Genomic DNA, 22,612 nt, shown 5'->3' on the forward strand with positions numbered 1-22,612 from the left:
AAAGCTCCATTTTAGTCTCATCTGACCAGAATACATTCTTCTATGTGTTTGGGGAGTCTCCCATATGCCTTTGGGTGAACACCAAACGTGTTTGCTTATTTTTTTCTGGCCGCTCTTCCATAAAGCCTAGCTCTGTGGAGCGTACGTTTTAAGGTGGTCATATGGACAGATACTCCAATCTCTGCTGTGGAGCTTTGCAGCTCCTTCAGGGTTATCTTTGGTATCTTTGTTGCCTCTCTGATTAATGCTCTCCTTGTCTGGTCTGTGAGTTTTGGTGGGTGGCCCTCTCTTGGCAGGTTTGTTGTGGTGCCATATTCTTTCATTTTTTAAATAATGGATTTAATGGTGCTCCATCTGATGTACAAAGTTTTGAATATTTTTTATATCCCAACATTGATCTGTACCTCTCCACAACGTTTTGGAGAGCTCCTTGGTCTTCATGGTGGCGCTTGCTTGGTGGTGCCCCTTCCTTAGTGGTGTTGCAGACTCTGGGGCCTTTCAGAACCCTGTTTTTCAAAGATCATTTGTAAAAATCTATATATCTTCACAGATCTTCATTGTAAAGGGTTTAAACACTATTTCCCATGCTTGTTCACTGAACCATAAACAATTAATGAACATGCACCTGTGGAACGGTCATTAAGACACTAACAGCTTACAGACGGTAGGCAATTAAGGTCACAGTTATGAACTTAGGACACTAAAAGAGGCCTTTCTACTGACTCTGAAAAACACCAAAAGAAAGATGCCCAGGGTCCCTGCTCATCTGCATGAACATACCTTAGGCATGCTGCAAGGAGGCATAGGGACTGTAGATGTGGCCAGGGCAATAAATTGCAATGTCCGTACTGTGAGACGCCTAAGACAGCGCTATAGGGAGACAGGGCGGACAGCTGATCATCCTCGCAGTGAAAGACCACGTGTAACAACACCTGCACTGCACAGGATCGTTACATCTGACCATCACACCTGCGGGACACGTACAGGATGGCAACAACAACTACGCGAGTTACACCAGGAACGCACAACCCCTCCATCAGTGCTCAGACTGTCCGCAATAGGCTGAGAGAGGCTGGACTGAGGGCTTGTAGGCCTGTTGTAAGGCAGGTCCTCACCAGACATCACCGGCAACAACATCGCCTATGGGCACAAACCCACCGTCACTGGACCAGGCAGGACTGGCAAAAAGTGCTATTCACTGATAAGTCGCGGTTTAGTCTCATCAGGGGTGATGGTCGGATTTTCGTTTATCGTCGAAGGAATGAGCGTTACACCGAGGCCTGTACTCTGGAGCGAAATCAATTTGGAGGTGGAGGGTCCGTCATGGTCTGGGGCGGTGTGTCACAGCATCATCGGACTGAGCTTGTTGTCATTGCAGGCAATCTCAGTGGTGTGCGTTACAGGGAAGACATCCTCCTCTCTCATGTGGTACCCTTCCTGCAGACTCATCCTGACATGACACTCCAGCATGACAATACCACCAGCCATACTGCCCGTTCTGTGCGTGATTTCCTGCAAGACAGTAATGTCAGTGTTCTGCCATGGCCAGCAAAGAGCCAGCGAGATCTCAATCCCATTGAGCACGTCTGGGACCTGTTGGATCAGAGGGTGAGGGCTAGGGCCATTCCCCTAGAAATGTCAGGGAACTTGCAGGTGCCTTGGTGGAAGAGTGGGGTAACATCTCACAGCAAGAACTGGCAAATCTGGTGCAGTCCATGAGGAGATGCACTGCAGTACTTAATGCAGCTGGTGGCCACACTAGATACTGACTGTTACTTTTGATTTTGACCCCTGTTTCTTCAGGGACACATTATTCCACTTCTGTTAGTCACATGTCTGTGGAACTTGTGCAGTTTGTCTCAGTTGTTGAATATTGTTATGTTCATACAAATATTTACACACATTAAGTTTGCTGAAAATAAACGCAGTTGACGGTGGGAGGACGTTTCTTTTTATGCTGAGTTTATACTGAGATCATGTGACAGATCATGTGACACTTAGATTGCACACAGGTGGACTATTTAACTAATTATGTGACTTCTGAAGGTAAGTGGTTGCACCAGATTTTGTTTGGGGCTAGCAAAGTGTGAATCCATTTGCACGCACCACTTTTCCGTTTTTTTTTTTTTTGAATTGTTGGAAAGAAGTTTTTTTTTTTCATTTCACTTCACCAAATTGGACTATTTTGTGTATCTCCATTACATGAAATCCAAATAAAAATAAATTGAAATTACAGGTTGTAATGCAGCAAATAGGAAAAACTCCAAGGTGATGAATACTTCTGGAAGGCACTGTAACTCATTGCGTTTCAGCAATGTGTTCCACACGCAGGCCAGGAAAATTAACACTTTAAAGCTCTTCCTTTGTGATATATAGATTTTATAGGAGAAAAAAAGCATAAGGAGTGCGTCGTCAATGTGGTCTAGTTGCATTGTAGCTAGCATAGTTTCAGTCAGTCTAATTCACATCAATGTAATTAGCTTAGGAAAGAAACTAATGAAACAATAGCGCTGTCCTTGCTGTTTGGGGCTTTAATGGCCTATTGTGTAATGTTTTTATTCTTATTAGCTAGCTATTTTTAGGTAGCGCTATATAAATAGCTATTTGGCTATTTTCCCATCAGAATCATTTGTTTTTTTACCTGAGGAAAATATAGGCTTACTGATCAAAAGATCCCATCCAGCCTCCCGGGTGGCGCAGTGGTTAAGGGCGCTGTACTGCAGCGCCAGCTGTGCCACCAGAGACTCTGGGTTTGCGCCCAGGCTCTGTTGCAACCGGCCGCGACCGGGAGGTCCGTGGGGCGACGCACAATTGGCCCAGCGTCGTCCGGGTTAGGGAGGGCTTGGCCGGTAGGGATATTATTGACTCATCGCGCACCAGCGACTCCTGTGGCGGGCCGGGCGCAGTGCACGCTAACCAAGGTTGCCAGGTGCACGGTGTTTCCTCCGACACATTGGTGCGGCTGGCTTCCGGGTTGGATGCGCGCTGTGTTAAGAAGCAGTGCGGCTTGGTTGGGTTGTGTATCGGAGGACGCATGACTTTCAACCTTCGTCTCTCCCGAGCCCGTACGGGAGTTGTAGCGATGAGACAAGATAGTAGCTACTAAACAATTGGATACCATGAAATTGGGGATAAAAAAAAGATCCCATCCTGTCCTATTGCTTGAGCCCTATGTATTTTATTTTATTCAGTCCTGTTGAGGGACAGTATAGCTGTGTCCTATTTAGTTTTCATATTACTGGTTATGATGATCGTGTAGGATACGAGAGGAGGAAATGAGAGGAGGAGAGAAGGGGTGTGGAGTTGTGTGAAGTTGTGCTGTGCTGCGAGAGGGCCAGGGTCTTCTCAGGTGTCCCTAACTCAGCTGTGTGGGTAAGGAGTTGTTGTGCTTTTGGGCTACAGGCTCCTGGTTTATTTTCTACTGCCACCAGTCAGTCCAGCCTGTCTGGGCCCTCGCTGTCCTGTTCGTGTGAATTAATGACGCTGTACCTAACCAGCCATCCCGTCCATAAATCACAGGGAAATTAGAGGGACACTCCAGCTACCCTGTTACGGGCCAAGGCGCTCCCTTCTCCCTCTCTTCTACCTCTCCCTCTCCTCTCCTCCTGGTTGGCCGATTTATCATTTGGCTGCAGCATTAATAAACATAACTCCCAGGAGGCCCAGCTGTGATGGGACAGCTACCCTCTTCTACCCCCTCCCCTGTTCCTTCCCCCCTTCTAACTCTCCACAAGTGGAGGCAGTCCCTCACCTGGGGCGTGGTTTTTAGGAGGTTTGTCATAGAGAGGTATGGGGGCATGGTTTGGGAGGGCGGGTCTTAGGTCAACCAGGGGGTAGAAGTTTGATTGAGGAGTGTGGTTATCGCAGGTGTGTGAGATGCAGTGTTTGTGTGAGTACAACTGGATGATAAAACTGAGTCCGATTTCAAGGAACAAATTCCTCAAATGGCAAATGTGAGCGATTGCATGTATGTATGTGCGTAGGGGGATTTGTGTGTTTGTATGTGTGAGTGTGTGTTTGCCCCCCCAAATCCCCTCTCTGAGACATTAAAGAGAGAGAGGCAGGTTTTCTAAAGAGGCCAGAGCAGAGACAATGTAGAGGGGTGTTCCTCCTTCCTCCTCCCTTCTCTCTCCCTGGAGCGCCATGCTCCAAACACAGGCGTACGTATGCCAGGAACTCCACCACACACACACACACACACACACACACACACAATCATACGGCTGATTTCCATGTGAATGGAAGCCTCTGTAATCGCTGGATGTGTCAGGCAAGAGTGAGTGTTTGAATTTAAGGGAGGGAGAAAGGATGGAGGGAGGGAAAAGGGAGGGAGTACAGGGGCTGCGTAAGCTGGTTTTGTTTGCCCACGAAAAAAGAAAAAACAGCTGACATTTTTTTCCCGACCTACTCTGTCACAAAGTCATTGTGTCAGTTCACTCACAAAGCGTAACATCCCCTCAGCGTCTTTTCTATCCTTTTTCTCCTCCCTTCGCTTCTTTACTTTTCCTTCTGTTTTTCCCCCTGTCTTGTGACATCTCAGAGTGAAAAGGCAACATTGCATCTCATTGTGTGTTTAGAGAGAGAGAGAAAAAAGCTTGTGTTGTTGGCTGCTTGGTATTTTTTCAAAGCCACTTTTCCATTCAACATTGATTGCTTTTGAATAAGGAGGCACATCAGATTTGATTAGATACTTGATTGCCATAACCCAGTCAGTAAAGTGCTCTGACATACTAGGCACCCCTATGTTGTCTTGTATGAAGTTCATCCATTGACAGTTGCACTTTTTCAATCAAATTTGCCATTTGTTAGAAGACATTTTGTTTGTTGATTGGATTGAATTAAGTTTTTCTGAGGCAGTGAAGCTCACTCTACCGCCCCTCTATGTTTGTCTATTGTTAAATTAGAAGTAGGCTACAATGCTGAAAAATAAGTCAAGCCACAAATTAACATACAAAAAATTGAATCTGATTAAACACAATAGATAAATCACTATCTCTTTCACATACTAGGTTTCTATCCAGAGAGGTTCTGTAGACTACAACTTCTTGCGTCTAATGTCTCTACTGTCTACTCTACTGCCTTCCTCTCTTCCAGGCTCCAGGTTCCCCAGCCCCAGGCTGACGGCAAGGCAAAGTAGGAAGCGGGCCCTGCCCATCTCTCCCCTGTCGGAGCACAGCTTTGACCTGCAGACCATGATCCGCAACTCGCCCAACTCCCTTGTCACCATCCTCAACAACTCCCGCTCCAGCTCCTCCACCAGCGGCTCCTACGGACACCTATCGGCCGGGGCCATCAGGTATGGGATCATGGTTGCAAAATTCCAGTACCTTTTTTCAATACATTTTGGTTGGAGGATTCCATGATTTCCTGTTCAAACCTTCCTGATTACAGGAATATTTCCAATGGGGGTTTCTGGAAAAAGCAATGTATGGGATGATAAAGACAACCAACATTCCACACAAATGTATGACACGCTTAACCTCTAGCGTCGAGCAATCCCGTATCCGGGAGCGTAATCATAGCCTCAAGCTCATTACCATAATGCAACGTTAACTATTCATGAAAATCGCAAATGAAATAAATATATTGGCTCACAAGCTTAGCCTTTTGTTAACAACACTGTCATCTCAGATTTTCAAAATATGCGTTTCAACCATAGCTACACAAGCATTTGTGTAAGAGTATTGATAGCTAGCATAGCATTAAACCTAGCATTCAGCAGGCAACATTTTCACAAAAACAAGAAAAGCATTCAAATAAAATCATTTACCTTTGAAGAACTTCGGACGTTTTCAATGAGGAGACTCTCAGTTAGATAGCAAATGTTCAGTTTTTCCAAAAAGATTACTTGTGTAGGAGAAATCGCTCCGTTTTGTTCATCACGTTTGGCTAAGAAAAAAATCCGAAAATGCAGTCTCTACAATGCCAAACTTTTCACCAAATTAACTCCATAATATCGACAGAAACATGGCAAACGTTGTTTAGAATCAATCCTCAAGGTGTTTTTCACATATCTATTCGATGATAAATCATTCGTGGCAGGTGTGTTTCTCCTCGAAGCAAACTAAAAATACACGCAGCTGGAGATTACGCAATAATTGCAACGGAGGACACCAAGCGGCCACCTGGTAGATGTAGTCTCTTAACCTCTTGCCTCTAGTTGGGACGCTTGCGTCCCAACTAGAGCTCTGGAAATGCAAATGTGCTACGCTAAATGCTAATAGTATTAGTTAAAACTCAAAAGTTCATTAAAATACACATGCAGGGTATCAAATTAAAGCTACACTCGTTGTGAATCCAGGCAACAAGTCAGATTTTTAAAATGCTTTTCGGCGACAGCATGAGAAGCTATTATCTGATAGCATGCACCAATACACTACAACAGAAAAGCACAGCAGGGGACGTAAACAAAATAATTAGCATTTCGGCGTTACACAAACCGCACAATAAAATAGAAAACAGTCATTACCTTTCACCATCTTCTTTGTTGGCACTCCTAGATGTCCCATAAACACTATTGGGTCTTTATTTTGATTAAATCGGGCCATATAAAGCCAAGATATCGTTATATGTAGACTGTGTGATAAACGAAAAACAGCGATTTCACAACGTAACGTCATTTTTTAAAATTCAAAAAGTAGACGATAAACTTTCACAAAACACTTCAAATACGTTTGTAATGCTACTTTAGGTATTAGTAAACGTTAATAAGCAATAAAAATCATCCGTAGGCGATGTAAATATCATTAGCTGTCGTCTTGGAAAAAATTTCAGGAGAGAGCTCTTCCGGAATGATCTGGGCGGAGACCGGAGGTAAGTCGTGCCCCTCTTTCGGTTCAACCAAGAATCAAAGAGGATTCAATTCACAAGACTCTAGACAACATGGGGATGCTGTGGGAGTTGAATGCTCGGTCTTATCTAATTCGGCTCACTGTTAACAATTGCTTGAAGTGGCGCAAGGATATTTATTTCCATTTTCTGTGATCAGGTTTTCCTGCGCTTTCCGATGTAACGCACGTTATGTAATAGCCACAGTCGTGATTTAACCAGTTTTAAAAACGTCCGAGGGTTTCCTATCCACACATTCTAACCATATGAACGTACTATATTCCTGGCATGAGTAGCAGGGCGCTGAAATGTTGCGCGATTTTTAACAAAATGTTCAAAAAAGTAGAGGGTAGGAGCAACAGGTTAAGGTCAATCTTCCAATGATTTGCCTACAAATACGTCACAATGCTGTCGACACCTTGGGGAAACGACAGAAAGTCTAAGCTCATTCGTGACCCATACACAGCCATATAAGGAGACATTGGAACACAGCACATTCAAAATCTGGGGCACTTCCTGTATGAAATTTCATCTTGGTTTCGCCTGTAGCATTAGTTCTGTGGCACTCACAGACAATGTCTTTGCAGTTTTGGAAACGTCAGAGTGTTTTCTTTCCAAAGCTGTCAATTATATGCATAGTCGAGCATCTTTTCGTGACAAAATATCTTGTTTAAAACGGGAACGTTTTTTTATCCATAAATTAAAAGAGCGCCCCCTATATCCAAGAAGTTAACGTTGAAGAGCGATGTAGGTATGGGGATGGAGTGGGACGGAGGGCCTGGGGCAGAGGCTAAGTTTTTTTGTGGGACTTTGTTCTACTGACGGTGGGGGGCTGTATTAGGATGTGGTGGACCAGTGAGGTTATTATGGGCGTGCGTACGTGTTTCTCCCCTCCTGGTGGGCCTTGTCCCCCTATTTACCCAGCGTCCCCGGTGGCATGTGTCAGTCATCCACACACCCTCCCAAACACCACCCCCCTAATACACACCGAAATGACAGAGAAAGACAAAGAGAGAGAAAGAGAGAGGGGTAGATCCATAGCCCTATACTCGTAGCCATTGATCAGCGATCTGGAAGGACAACCTGATCAATCACATGCCTCTGTGGCCCCAGTGACAGGGCCAATGATAGGGCCTCCAGACTGATGAGTGATATGACAAGCAGATGGGCCCCCAAATGCGTCTTGGCCCATTGATTTCCACTCGGGGCCGGTAATAAGATCAGCAGACATATGGAGCCAGGCTGAGAGCAGGCATCAAGGAGGCAGGATGAATGGAGCCCCACCACGCGTGACTGCTATTGAACCATAGGACCTGTGTTTACCTGGAGCTACCTATGTTTATAGAGAGAGCCTATGTGAAGGTGAGCAGTGGGAGGTTTGGATGTTGACTTCACCGATGATGTAAGTGAAATAGTCATTTAATGGTACGCAAACTATCTGCACTGACTATCTTGCACTGACCCTACGCACACTCACCAGACTATATATACAAACCATATACACACTAACTAGACTATATATACAAACCATATACACACTCACTAGACTATATATACAAACCATATACACACTCACTAGACTATATATACAAACCATATACACACTCACTAGACTATATATACAAACCATATACACACTCACTACACTATATATACAAACCATATACACACTCACTAGACTATATATACAAACCATATACACACTCACTAGACTATATATACAAACCATATACACACTCACTAGACTATATACAAACCATATACACACTCACTAGACTATATATTCAAACCACATACACACTCACTAGACTATATATACAAACCATATACACACTCACTAGACTATATATACAAATCATATACACACTCACTAGACTATATATACAAACCATATACACACTCACTAGACTATATATACAAACCATATACACACTCACTAGACTATATATACAAACCCATATACACACTCACTAGACTATATATACAAACCATATAAACACTCACTAGACTATATATACAAACCATATAAACACTCACTAGACTATATATACAAACCATATACACACTCACTAGACTATATATACAAACCATATACACACTCACTAGACTATATATACAAACCATATACACACTCACTAGACTATATATACAAACCATATACACACTCACTAGACTATATATACAACCATATACACACTCACTAGACTATATATACACACCATATAAACACTCACTAGACAATATATACAAACCATATACACACTCACTAGACTATATATACAAACCATATACACACTCACTAGACAATATATACAAACCATATACACACTCACTAGACTATATATACAAACCATATACACACTCACTAGACTATATATACAAACCATATACACACTCACTTGACTATATATACAAACCATATACACACTCACTAGACTATATATACAAACCATATAAACACTCACTAGACTATATATACAAACCATATAAACACTCACTAGACTATATATACAAACCATATACACACTCACTAGACTATATATACAAACCATATACACACTCACTAGACTATATATACAAACCATATATACACTCACTAGACTATATATACAAACCATATACACACTCACTAGACTATATATACAAACCATATACACACTCACTAGACTATATATACAAACCATATACACACTCACTAGACTATATATACAACCATATACACACTCACTAGACTATATATACACACCATATAAACACTCACTAGACTATATATACAAACCATATACACACTCACTAGACTATATATACAAACCATATACACACTCACTAGACTATATATACAAACCATATACACACTCACTAGACTATATATACAAACCATATACACACTCACTAGACTATATATACAAACCATATACACACTCACTTGACTATATATACAAACCATATACACACTCACTAGACTATATATACAAACCATATAAACACTCACTAGACTATATATACAAACCATATAAACACTCACTAGACTATATATACAAACCATATACACACTCACTAGACTATATATACAAACCATATACACACTCACTAGACTATATATACAAACCATATACACACTCACTAGACTATATATACAAACCATATAAACACTCACTAGACTATATATACAAACCATATACACACTCACTAGACTATATATACAAACCATATACACACTCACTAGACTATATATACAAACCATATACACACTCACTAGACTATATATACAAACCATATACACACTCACTAGACTATATATACAAACCATATATACACTCACTAGACTATATATACAAACCATATACACACTCACTAGACTATATATACAAACCATATACACACTCACTAGACTATATATACACACCTGACAGCATCAAACAGGTCTTCTTTCTAAAGACGGCAAAACACGCTTTAACATAAGGTGTGCAGGGTTGGAGCGTGTCCAAGTGCCCTGATTGGTTGGAATGAATGAGTGATTGATAGGTCTGAAAGCCAGTCCAATTGAAATATGGGATATGTTTCGTATTGCGTCAGACAACAACATTGACGAATACGCTGATTCGGTGAGCGAGTTCATTAGAACGTGCGTTGAAGATGTCGTTCCCATAGCAACGATTAAAACATTCCCAAACCAGAAACCGTGGATTGTGATGGCAGCATTCGCGTGAAACTGAAAGCCCGAACCACTGCTTTTAATCAGGGCAAGGTGACCGGAAACATGACCGAATACAAACAGTGTAACTATTCCCTCTGCAAGGCAATCAAACAAGCTAAGCGTCAGTATAGAGACAAAGTAGAATCTCAATTCAACGGCTCAGACACAAGAGGTATGTGGCAGGGTCTACAGTCAATCACGGATTACAAAAAGAAAACCAGCCCAGTCACGGACCAGGATGTCTTGCTCCCAGGCAGACTAAATAACTTTTTTGCCCGCTTTGAGGACAATACAGTGCCACTGACACGGCCCGCAACTAAAACATGCGGACTCTCCTTCACTGCAGCCGACGTGAGGAAAACATTTAAACGTGTCAACCCTCGCAAGGCTGCAGGCCCAGACGGCATCCCCAGCCGCGCCCTCAGATCATGCGCAGACCAGCTGGCTGGTGTGTTTACGGACATATTCAATCAATCCCTATCCCAGTCTGTTGTTCCCACATGCTTCAAGAGGGCCACCATTGTTCCTGTTCCCAAGAAAGCTAAGGTAATTGAGCTAAACGACTACCGCCCCGTAGCACTCACTTCCGTCATCATGAAGTGCTTTGAGAGACTAGTCAAGGACCATATCACCTCCACCCTACCTGACACCCTAGACCCACTCCAATTTGCTTACCGCCCAAATAGGTCCACAGACGATGCAATCTCAACCACACTGCACACTGCCCTAACCCATCTGGACAAGAGGAATACCTATGTGAGAATGCTGTTCATCGACTACAGCTCGGCATTTACACCATAGTGCCCTCCAAGCTCGTCATCAAGCTCGAGACCCTGGGTCTCGACCCTCACCTGTGCAACTGGGTACTGGACTTCCTGACGGGCCGCCCCCAGGTGGTGAGGGTAGGCAACAACATTTCCACCCCGCTGATCCTCAACACTGGGGCCCAACAAGGGTGCGTTCTGAGCCCTCTCCTGTACTCCCTGTTCACCCACAACTGCGTGGCCACGCACGCCTCCAACTCAATCATCAAGTTTGCGGACGACAGTGGTAGGCTTGATTACCAACAACGACGAGACGGCCCACAGGGAGGAGGTGAGGGCCCTCGGAGTGTGGTGTCAGGAAAATAACCTCACACTCAACGTCAACAAAACTAAAGAGATCATTGTGGACTTCAGGAAACAGCAGAGGGAACACCCCCCTATCCACATTGATGGGACAGTAGTGGAGAGGGTAGTAAGTTTTAAGTTCCTCGGCGTACACATCACAGACAAACTGAATTGGTCCACCCACACAGACAACATTGTGAAGAATGCGCAGCAGCGCCTCTTCAACCTCAGGATGCTGAAGAAATTCGGCTTGTCACCAAAAGCACTCACAAACTTCTACAGATGCACAATCGAGAGCATCCTGTCGGGCTGTATCACCGCCTGGTACGGCAACTGCTCCGCCCACAACCGTAAGGCTCTCCAGAGGGTAGTGAGGTCTGCACAACGCATCACCGGGGGCAAACTACCTGCCCTCCAGGACACCTACACCACCCGATGTCACAGGAAGGCCATAAAGATCATCAAGGACAACAACCACCCGAGCCACTGCCTGTTCACCCCGCTATCATCCAGAAGGCGAGGTCAGTACAGGTGCATTAAAGCTGGGACCGAGAGACTGAAAAACAGCTTCTATCTCAAGGCCATCAGACTGTTAAACAGCCACCACTAACATTGAGTGGCTGCTGCCAACACACTGACTCAACTCCAGCCACTTTAATAATGGGAATTGATGGGAAATGATGTAAAATATATCACTAGCCACTTTAAACAATGCTACCTAATATAATGTTTACATACCCTACATTATTCATCTCATATGTATATGTATATACTGTACTCTATATCATCTACTGCATCTTTATGTAATACATGTATCACTAGCCACTTTAACTATGCCACTTTGTTTACATACTCATCTCATATGTATATACTGCACTCAATACCATCTACTGTATCTTGCCTATGCCGCTCTGTACCATCACTCATATATCTTTATGTACATATTCTTATCCCCTCACACTTGTGTCTATAAGGGAGTAGTTTTGGAATTGTTAGCTAGATTACTTGTTGGTTATTACTGCATTGTCGGAACTAGAAGCACAAGCATTTCGCTACACTCGCATTAACATCTGCTAACTAGGATAGGATAAAGTAATCCTTCTCACCCCCCCCCCCTTAAAAGATTTAGATGCACTATTGTAAAGTGGCTGTTCCAATGGATGTCTTAAGGTGAACGCACCAATTTGTAAGTCACTCTGGATAAGAGCGTCTGCTAAATGACTTAAATGTAAATATACACACTCACTAGACTATATATACAAACCATATACACACTCACTATACTATATACACACCATATACACAATCACTAGACTATATATACAACCATATACACACTCACTAGACTATATATACAAACCATATACACACTCACTAGACTATATATACACACTCACTAGACTATATATACACACCCTATACATACTCACTAGACTATATATACACCATATACACACTCACTAGACTATATATACACACTCACTAGACTATATATACACACCCTATACATACTCACTAGACTATATATACACCATATACACACTCACTAGACTATATATACACACTCACTAGACTATATATACACACCCTATACATACTCACTAGACTATATATACATACCATATACACACGCACTAGACTATATATACAACCATATACACACTCACTCACACACAAAATCCACACACATAAGACACACACGCAGACCAACACAACACAAACACACATACCTACATACACATTACACACACACACACACACTCTCTCACACACACTTTTATAATCATCATTTGCTGCTGCTACTCAGTTCTTTATTTTAGTCTTATTATATTCCTGATGCTTAGTCACTTTACCCTGCCGTCATGTACATATCTACCTCAAACACCTTCGACCTTTGCACATTGATCTGGTACTGGCACATTGTGTTACTATTTTTATTTTTAAACTTTGCATTGTTGGGAAGGGCTTGTAAAAAAGAAAGCATTTCACGGTAAAGTCTACACCAGTTGTATTCAGCGCATGTGACAAATAAAATGTGATTTGATGTAAACACTCTCACCTCAATGTAGATCTATGAGAAAGGAAGGGTATCCATGATCTAGTTCTTTCACAGTAGGGGAGAGCTAGCAAGCAGACAATACAATGTGAAGTGGCTGTTGTAGATATATACTAAATTATAGGCACGATTATACTGTTGCTATAATAAAGGCATGTTATAATTGTGCTTTATTTCTGACAAAACCCAGTCTTTCTGTCAGTCATAGATTTTTTACAGTGGAGCGATGGGTTAATTTAACTAGGGTTGCATAAGGTTCCCCCAAATTTTCCCAGATGTACTGCGTATACCCTTCTGATTCCGAGAATCCGCTAACAGGGATTTCTGGAAATCCTGGGAATTTTTGGAAAGTTACCAGAATTTTCCAACTAAGTATAACCTTACATTTTTCTTTTACTTTTCTTTTACCAGGCAGGTCAATTAAGAACAAATTCGTATTTACAAAGGCGGCCTGGCAAGGGACACAGCATGAATTCACAGTGCTAACAATCTGAACATTCATTGCCAGGGATTCACCTTGGGCCCCGTGGGCTCCCAAGTGGTGCAGTGGTCTAAGGCACTGCATCTCAGTGCTAGAGGTGTCACTACAGACCCTGGTTCAATTCCAGGCTGTATTACAACTGGCTGTGATTGGGAGTCCCATAGGCCGGTGCACAATTGGCCCAGCGTTGTTAGGGTTTGGCTGGGGTAGGCCGTCATTGTAAATAATAATTTGTTCTTAACTGACTTACCTAGTTAAATAAAGATAAAATAAAAATAGCCCAGCATCACATCTCCTGTCAGATGAGGAGCTAGCCAGAACAATTTATTGTCCTTCATTTTGCCTCGTTGCCATTGCATTTGCCGCTCAAATATATCAGAATGTAGTTTGATTGTTACATTAATTGTTAACTTTATAAATATTGATAATGGAAAAGGGGGGGTCTGCACAAAGCCTTGTTGCACAAAACCTTGTTGTATGTTTTATGTTTCACCCTTTTTCGTCTACCTAACACTGATTGTGATATTGTTTCCCTCCAGTCCGGCATTGAGTTTTGCCTACCCTCCGAACCCCGTGGCACTTCAGATGCATCAGCAGCTGCTTGGTCGGCAAACAGGGATGGTGGGTTCTGCGTTCGGCCACAGTCCGCCGCTCATCCACCCCTCCCCGGTCTTCACCGCCCAGCGGCCCATCCCTGGCATTCCTCCTCCTGGCCTCACACCCAGAGAGCGCTCTGTCATCTCTAACGACACCTCACAGGTGAGACTCCTCCCTCCTCCACATCAGAAGCCTCTGCGATTCATCATCACAGGTAATAGATAGATAGCACTGCCATGTGCTAGCCACGTGCTAGCTGCGTCCGTGGTAGTCTAAACAGATACAAGGCTTAGACAGGTAGAAGTAGGCTCCCCTCCGCGCTCTGGCCTCATGGGAGTTACGGTCCCCTGGATGTGTTATTTTCGACTGGGAACGTCGTTTTTGAACATCGTTTTTTTTCACATGAGAAACAACAAGGGACTTGTTAGCATAGGATCCCACCACTGACACCATTAATCACACAGGAGGAAACAGAGATTCAAATGGGAATAGATGGAATGGATGAATTCCACAATGTCTCTCCATTCTGACTGCATGTGGGGGCTCGCATTTAAAGCTCACATTTTAGTTTGCTACTTTGTGGCATGTTAATGACACAGATCCACACTCACTGCTGTTTCTAGCTATGAAGTAGTTGGTGGATGAGATCTCTTATTCAAGGTAGAGAGCTGACTATGTAAATGTATATTTTCAATCTATTACAGAATTCTTTCTAGCTCTGAGGAAACAACCAGAATCATATACTACCTTACCGATTTGATATTTCTAGTCCAAATAGGACAAATACATTTTCACTGTGTCTATAAGCAGGATCTCAGTGGCTCGAGTGTCAAGATGCCCCACTGTTAACCTCTCTGTAAACATTCTGAGAAGGCCAGAGTCAGGTCTATCAAAGGTGAGGTCAGCGTCCCACCTCTTCAACAGCCAGTGAAATTGCAGGGCGCCAAATTCAAAACAACAGAAATCCCATAATTAAAAATTCCTCAAACATACAAGTATTTTACACCATTTTAAAGATAAACTTGTTGTAAATCCATCCACAGTGTCCGATTTCAAAAAGGCTTTACGATGAAAGCACACCAAACGATTATGTTAGGTCAGTACCTAGTCACAGAAAAACACAGCCATTTTTCCCGCCAAAGAGAGGAGTCACAAAAAGCACAAATAGAGATAAAATGAGTCACTAACCTTTGATGATCTTCATCAGATGACACTCATAGGACTTCATGTTACACAATACATGTATGTTTTGTTCAATAAAGTTCATATTTATATCCAAAAATCTCAGTTTACATTGGCGCATTATGTTCAAACATCCGGTGATTTTGCAGAGAGCCACATCAATTTACAGAAATACTTATGCATGGAATTTTAAATTCACTTCTCCTTAATGCAACCGCTGTGTCAGATTTCAAAACAACTTGATGGAAAAAGCCCACCATGCAATAATCTGAGTACAGCCCTAAGACAACAAAACAAGCCATACAGATAGCTGCCATGTTGTGGAGTCAACAGAAATAGCATTATAAATATTCACTTACCTTTGATGATCTTCATCAGAATGCACTCCCAGGAATCTCAGTTCCACAATAAATGTTTGATTTGTTCGATAATCATTTATGTCCAAATATCTCCTTTTTGTTCGCACGATTAGTACACAATCCAAACTCACGACGCGCGGACAAGTCCAGACAAAAAGTCATATTACAGTTCGTAGAAACATGTCAAACGAAGTATAGAATCAATCTTTAGGATGTTTTTATCAGAAATCTTCAATAATGTTTCAACCGGAGAATTTGTTTGTCTGTAGAAAAGCACGCGTGATCAGCTCATGCCACTCTGCCAGACCTCTGACTCATTCAGCTCTCATACCCCCCTCCTTCACAGTAGAAGCATCAAACAAGGTTCTAAAGACTGTTGACATCTAGTGGAAGCCTTAGGACGTGCAATATGACCCCATAGGCACTGTATATTCGATAGTCAATGATTTGAAAAACTACAAACATCAGATTTCCCACTTCCTGGTTGGATTTTTTTCTCAGGTTTCTGCCTGCCATATGAGTTCTTGTATACTCACAGACATCATTCAAATACTTTTAGAAACTTCAGAGTGTTTTCATCCAAGCTTCTCAATACTGACCCCCCAGTCCCAAAGAAGTTAAAGGGGAAATTACATTCCAGATTCCCCTGAGTAAACATTCTGAGAAGGCCAGTAAGCACAGATCCGAGCCAAGGAATCTCTCCTGTTTTTCCAGGCCAGTTCAGCTTTACTAGTTCATTTATTTTCCTGGCTCGCCTGCCTTGTAACAGGGAACTCCCCTTTGGCTCTCAGGCCAGGACCAGTTAGGCCAGAGTCAGGTCTATCAAAGGTGAGGTCAGATAGTAAACTGCTGTATAGAATCATTGGCTTATTCAATGACCTCGAATGAATAGACAACAGGCTGTACTATGCTACCTTGTCGTAGGATTAACTAGAACAGTATCATACAGGATGTCGTCATACAACTGCATGTAAATGTTATTTTCTGCTCAACTTTCATGGTCATTCTATCATATAGTATGTTGGAATTAATTTTGAACTAAGTGATTTTATTGTGGTTCTTCCCACAGACCAAACCCACCAGTGAGTCAGCGGTGAGCAGCACGGGGGAACCCATGCACCACAAACGCTCAAAGATCAAACCGGATGAGGAGCTACCCAACTCAGGGGCCGTAAGTTGCCAGGTAAATGTAACTTCGCCAGCATTTATCGTATAGTCCAATGAACAGACATTCTTATCTAGTGTTAGAAAAGGGGTATGTTTATGGTATTCAAAGATGAGATCAGAAGACGGGATGGTTTACTGCGTCAGCAGCAACAGAATAGGATGTGGTGCTTGTACTGTTAAATTCTGTTCACACAGAAAACACATACACACATGTGCATACACAAGCACGCACACACATAACCACACACACAACTATACACGCACTCAGTCACTCTCTCAGACGCAGAGCTTTGGGGCCAATTATGTGATCTATTGTAAAAACCATTTATTTATTTGCCTGTTTCATTCGGTTGCTTGTTCAGGCTGCTGCCTCTGAAACGATAAGCCCCATTGATCTTGGAGGTACCAGAAGGAAATTGTTTTCCTTTTAATCAGATGCTTAAGTGAATGGAAACATTTTTTTAAATTAGATTGCAGGTTTTCTAAAGGGCTCTCTGTGTGCTTGTGTCTGGAATGATGCTTCTAAAAGTGTCTCTGAGCTCATACAATGGAGGCAAGCCTGTAGAGAGATCCACATTCTGTGAATGAAACTCCTCTTCTCTCTGTTCCCCACCTTCACACACTCTCCTAACACCATGGCAGCCAGGTACTAACAGTAGACCGAGGTGGTTTTTACAAACCACAACTTTGCCCAGAGAGAAATCCCTGTACACCCCTGGTCTCCCCTGTTACAGTCTCCAGTACTCTCCAAGCTACACAGCCATGTAATGCTAACAGTGACAGTAAAATATGTCTAGACTAATGGAGCAAGCTAGAGCAGGAGGAGGGGGTTAGATTCCTGAAATACTCTGCCCCAGACCTGTTGTAGATCAACTGCCGACCCAGAGCAGAGCTTGCAGCGCTACATTTCCACTCCCAGACATTCTACTCCCTGTGTGCCGAACAGGGCCACATTGGCCCGATTCACATCACAAGTGGAAAAGTGAAACTAAATCGGTCTGTTGGGTTTAGGGAAGGTTAGAGTAGGGGGAGGGAACGTTTTGGTTGGGATATGACTTTGTTACCGGTCAAGTGTGTTGTGAACATAATATATTAAGTCGTTTACCTAACCATAGTATTTTAGATTTTTTTAATCGGACCCATACGTTCTGAATTGATATGGGCTTACTTACTGTATATACTGTACAATATTTAATATTCTGCAGATCTCTGCTGGGTCATTGCTGTAACACTATGAGTGTTGTGTCCTTGCTGTAATTGCGTTGTGGTTTCTGTACTGTAGGACCATCCGGATGGGATGACACTGGTGAAGGAGGAAGGTGACAAGGACGAAAGCAAGCAGGAGCCAGAGATGGTGTACGAGACCAACTGCCACTGGGAGAGCTGCCACCGGGAGTTTGACACGCAGGAACAGCTAGTGCATGTGAGTACCTACCAGGACACTATAGGGAAGTAGCCCCGATTTGCAGGAGGCAGAAACCATATGACTATGGTGTCTGGCTTCGCTAAACTCCCTCTACCTTGATCAAGTTCAAGTTTAAAAGCTTTATGGTCCATTTAGAATGTAGATACTGTGCAGATAACAGCACAATAAATAGGAAACAAGTTTTAGGAGTCTATTTTAGGAGCCCCCAACAAGTCTCCTGGACGCCTGGCTCCAGCCCTCTCTGGTCCAGCAGTCTCTTCTGTATGTCACCATGTTCAGCGTTCAGTACAGAGTGTGCTGCAGCCTACAGGCGTTGAGTAATGCCCCTGCCGGATTCCAGATTGGTTTCGGGGACGATGGTTAATGGGCTCAAAGGCTGCCGAGCACGTCGCTGTTGGGCTATGGCGCTAACTGATTTGGCCGGCACCGACTCGACCTGCACAATCAGGCCTTAAGCCTTACATTCTTCCGTACTGTATACAAGTCTGTACCATACTGGCTGTAATATACTCCCACCTTCTGTCATACAGCTCCTCACACTACCCAGGAGATGGATGACTCTCATCTGGTAAAGCCTGAGGGCCTATTCTTAACCCAACTATTAATGATATTACAGTAATACCGTATCACAAGCACTATGGACGCCACTTACACTGATACTATTACTACGGCTTCTGCTGCTGTCGTTGGACTGGTCTCCCCTGTGACCTGCTGTGTGCTACTTACCACTAGGTCCACTGTGAGGTGAGATTTTACTTCACACTCATGTTTAATTACATGACAGCTGGAGCTGAGCTCACTCAGCTGACCATTTCATGTGAGCTGTGCCAAGATTTTCCTCTTGTAGGACAATAAACGTGATTCTGATTCTGATCAGCACACATCAGAAAGATCCCCAGCTCTCCACGGCTGTCTATCCCGGCGTCTGACATTGCAATCCGCAGCCACAGCAGTAACCCCTATCTATAATTGATATCCTCAGCGCGGAATGGGCTGCCTCCCGCGTTTGAAGGGCTCTGCTCAAAGGTTGAGGATCTTGACAACTTCTTGCCCTTGTTTCCAGGGGCAGGGGGAGTTTGGCTGGGAGAAGGGAAGGGGCATCATACTGGGAAAGAGCTTGTTCACACAAGATATTCTCCATGAAGAAAAGAATCAACACATACTCATTGTCTTTTCCCCTTTACATTTTTTTATGTTGTATTTGAATTACTCATTTTATATGCCCATGCAGATAGGGGGAGAGACATGCTAATAAAACTGTTCGCCTCTAATTCAGTGAGCGGGGAGAAAACCCTCTTATCTCCCCACCCCTTCCTCAACCCCCACCCCCCTCAGTAATAGGATAAGTACAGTATTTGGACCACATTGTCTGTTCTCCAATGCCCCTCCCCCTGTTTTCAACTTGTCATCTTGAATGGAGAAAAAATATAATACTATAATATGCTTCCAGTCTGGCTTTGATTGGTAGTGTTCATGCAACATCGTTTTCAGTTCTGATACATTTATGGATTTTCTATCGATTGTTCATTAGATAGTCTTTGATATTAGTGAGGTGAAAACTTAAAAATTAAACTGCTGTTTGAAACAAGTGAGGTAAATTATTAACTATTTGAAGTGTTAAAAAAAGAGTGATGGTTACGTAGGTGAAGACAAAGAAATCCCTTTTTTGTTTTTCGCATGGCCTAATTCTAGAAATAAATGCCGCTGTGCACCACCCTCATTGCTTTCTACCCTGTTCAAAAGCGTTTTCTGCCTCGCTCCTGATGCATATTTTTACACTCTACAAACGCGCTCGCACCATGACGCGCTGCGCCGTTCCTTTATCATCCTCGTTTAAGCGCTCTCGGTGCCGCCGATAAGATAAACATCGCATCTACGCAATTTAGCTCACTTATCTGGCCTTCCCAGTCAGCAAAAGCGAGGCGGGTGTCAATTTTCGGTTGCTGTATTTATTTCATTAATTTAATTAATTCCATCACTTATTTTAACTCTGCCTCTCTACATCACCCTCCCTCCCTCAACCCCCTCAACCTCCAGTACCACTCTCTCCCTATCTCTTTAATTCTCTCTCCTCTTCGAGGGAGCACTTTTAAAGATAAGGTCGTTGGTGCTGGATTATTTCATGTCTCCGTCTGAGATGTTTTGGGGGGTTTGGAACTGGGGTGGCTTTGGAGAGCTGGTACAAAGACTAAGATGGGGGAATACAGAAAGGGTCTCAAATGGGGTGACCCTGAGATAGGGTGTGTGTGTTTGTGCGTGTGTGCATATGTGTGTACATATGTGTGTACATGCACACAATCCACACAGTCTACTTCCACTCAATCCCACCTTGACACTGAGCTGTTCTGGGTCATCTCCTTAGGGTGGAGCTGTAATTTCCTTGTTCTAAAAGGATGAAGATTACGTGATGTTAGCGTTAGCTCCCCCAGTATTCAAGCAAGCTGTATGGCGGTGTTTGCGGCCTGGGTGCCTCCTCGGTGTTGAGGGGAGATAAAGTTGGGCTCAGTCAGAATGCGGTCCCCTCTCCTGCCTGCTGGCACAGCCCTTTAATTGGTAAAAATGCAGATTATTTTTTGATCAGGAGAAGGATTAGGCACCTTATCTGTCTGGAGTATCTTACTCCAAGATGAAAAGGCTCTGCTGAATTACACATACAAATTCTAGCCCCCTTCTCCTCTCCCTCACTATCTCCCTCCCTCCCTTGCCTCTTTTTCCCTCTTTTTTTTTTCTTTACACAAAGCGCTTCAGCAATTGACATCACAAAAGAGCATATGATTTATTAGGCTCTGTTTGATAAAGCTAAACGGTGTTGTGGGTCCCACAGCTTAGTGAAATTGCCTTGTAAACAGGCCTTCTTTTCATGCACGCCTGCATTCTAATGTATGAGGTGTATATACCAGAAAGTGCTTGATAAGGGGAGACTGTAGAGGGATTTTGAAGTCGGGCAAAATTGAGGAAAGTATTGATGTGATTCTGTGTATCTGGTGTCAGTGTGTTTATGTGCATGTGTAGCTATTATATGGGGGTGAAAATCCATAAAAGTCTAGAGTAATCTAAAAAACATTTCCTTTAGTATGTAGTAGCTACATGTCCTATACAAATAGTTCACATCAAATTGTGTGTGTTTGTATATCAGTGTGTTATACACTGTATTATTGGTATGTCAGTCTATACCTGTAAGCGCATGTGTACTCTAGGGTGTGCGTGTGTTTGCATGCCTGCGTGTGTGTGTGTGTGTGTGTGTGTGTGTGTGTGTGTGTGTGTGTATGCACTCTGTGCTCATCCCAGCCAGCCTCTGTGTCCCCATCCAGCGCATGTCTCCCTCCGCCCGTTTCCCTCCTAAATCCATCTCAGTGGTGTTTTTACAGTATGTTGGCCGATAAGCTGGCAGGGTGAAAATGAATTAGCTGCTGACGCGCCACCATCACTGCTATCACCACCTGTTTGTCCATGACGCCGGGGCCAACACTGCCTACCCATACGCTCAGCATGGAAATTATTGATTCACTACAAATTGCCATTAGATCATGACCATTAGTGTCGTCTCTAGCTCGGGCCCCTCTCTGTCAGCACGGGGCCCATGCATCACGACCGTCAGTGGCCCCTGGTCATTTGTACGGGCTGGTGGGAGGGACGAGGGGGGACAGGGGAGCGTGTGCCAACAGCACAGCAACACCGGGGCACTCCTATCACTCAGGGGATATCGAACG

General features: G+C 43.3%; 1 protein-coding gene across 3 annotated transcripts in view; it reads left to right on the plus strand.

Annotated features, from left to right (window-relative positions):
* The window catches only part of LOC115105201 (transcriptional activator GLI3-like), a 174,583-nt gene that overhangs the window by 141,343 nt on the left and 10,628 nt on the right, over positions 1-22,612 (plus strand). For all 3 annotated transcript variants that reach the window (XM_029626932.2, XM_065007171.1, XM_065007170.1), the window contains exons 7-10: positions 5,095-5,296; positions 14,711-14,930; positions 17,379-17,492; positions 18,759-18,899. In XM_029626932.2, the coding sequence (XP_029482792.2) occupies positions 5,095-5,296; positions 14,711-14,930; positions 17,379-17,492; positions 18,759-18,899 (677 nt within the window). The remainder of the gene's footprint in view (positions 1-5,094; positions 5,297-14,710; positions 14,931-17,378; positions 17,493-18,758; positions 18,900-22,612) is intronic.

This window comes from Oncorhynchus nerka, linkage group LG22, assembly GCF_034236695.1.
Source record: "Oncorhynchus nerka isolate Pitt River linkage group LG22, Oner_Uvic_2.0, whole genome shotgun sequence".
Lineage (NCBI taxonomy): Eukaryota > Metazoa > Chordata > Actinopteri > Salmoniformes > Salmonidae > Oncorhynchus > Oncorhynchus nerka.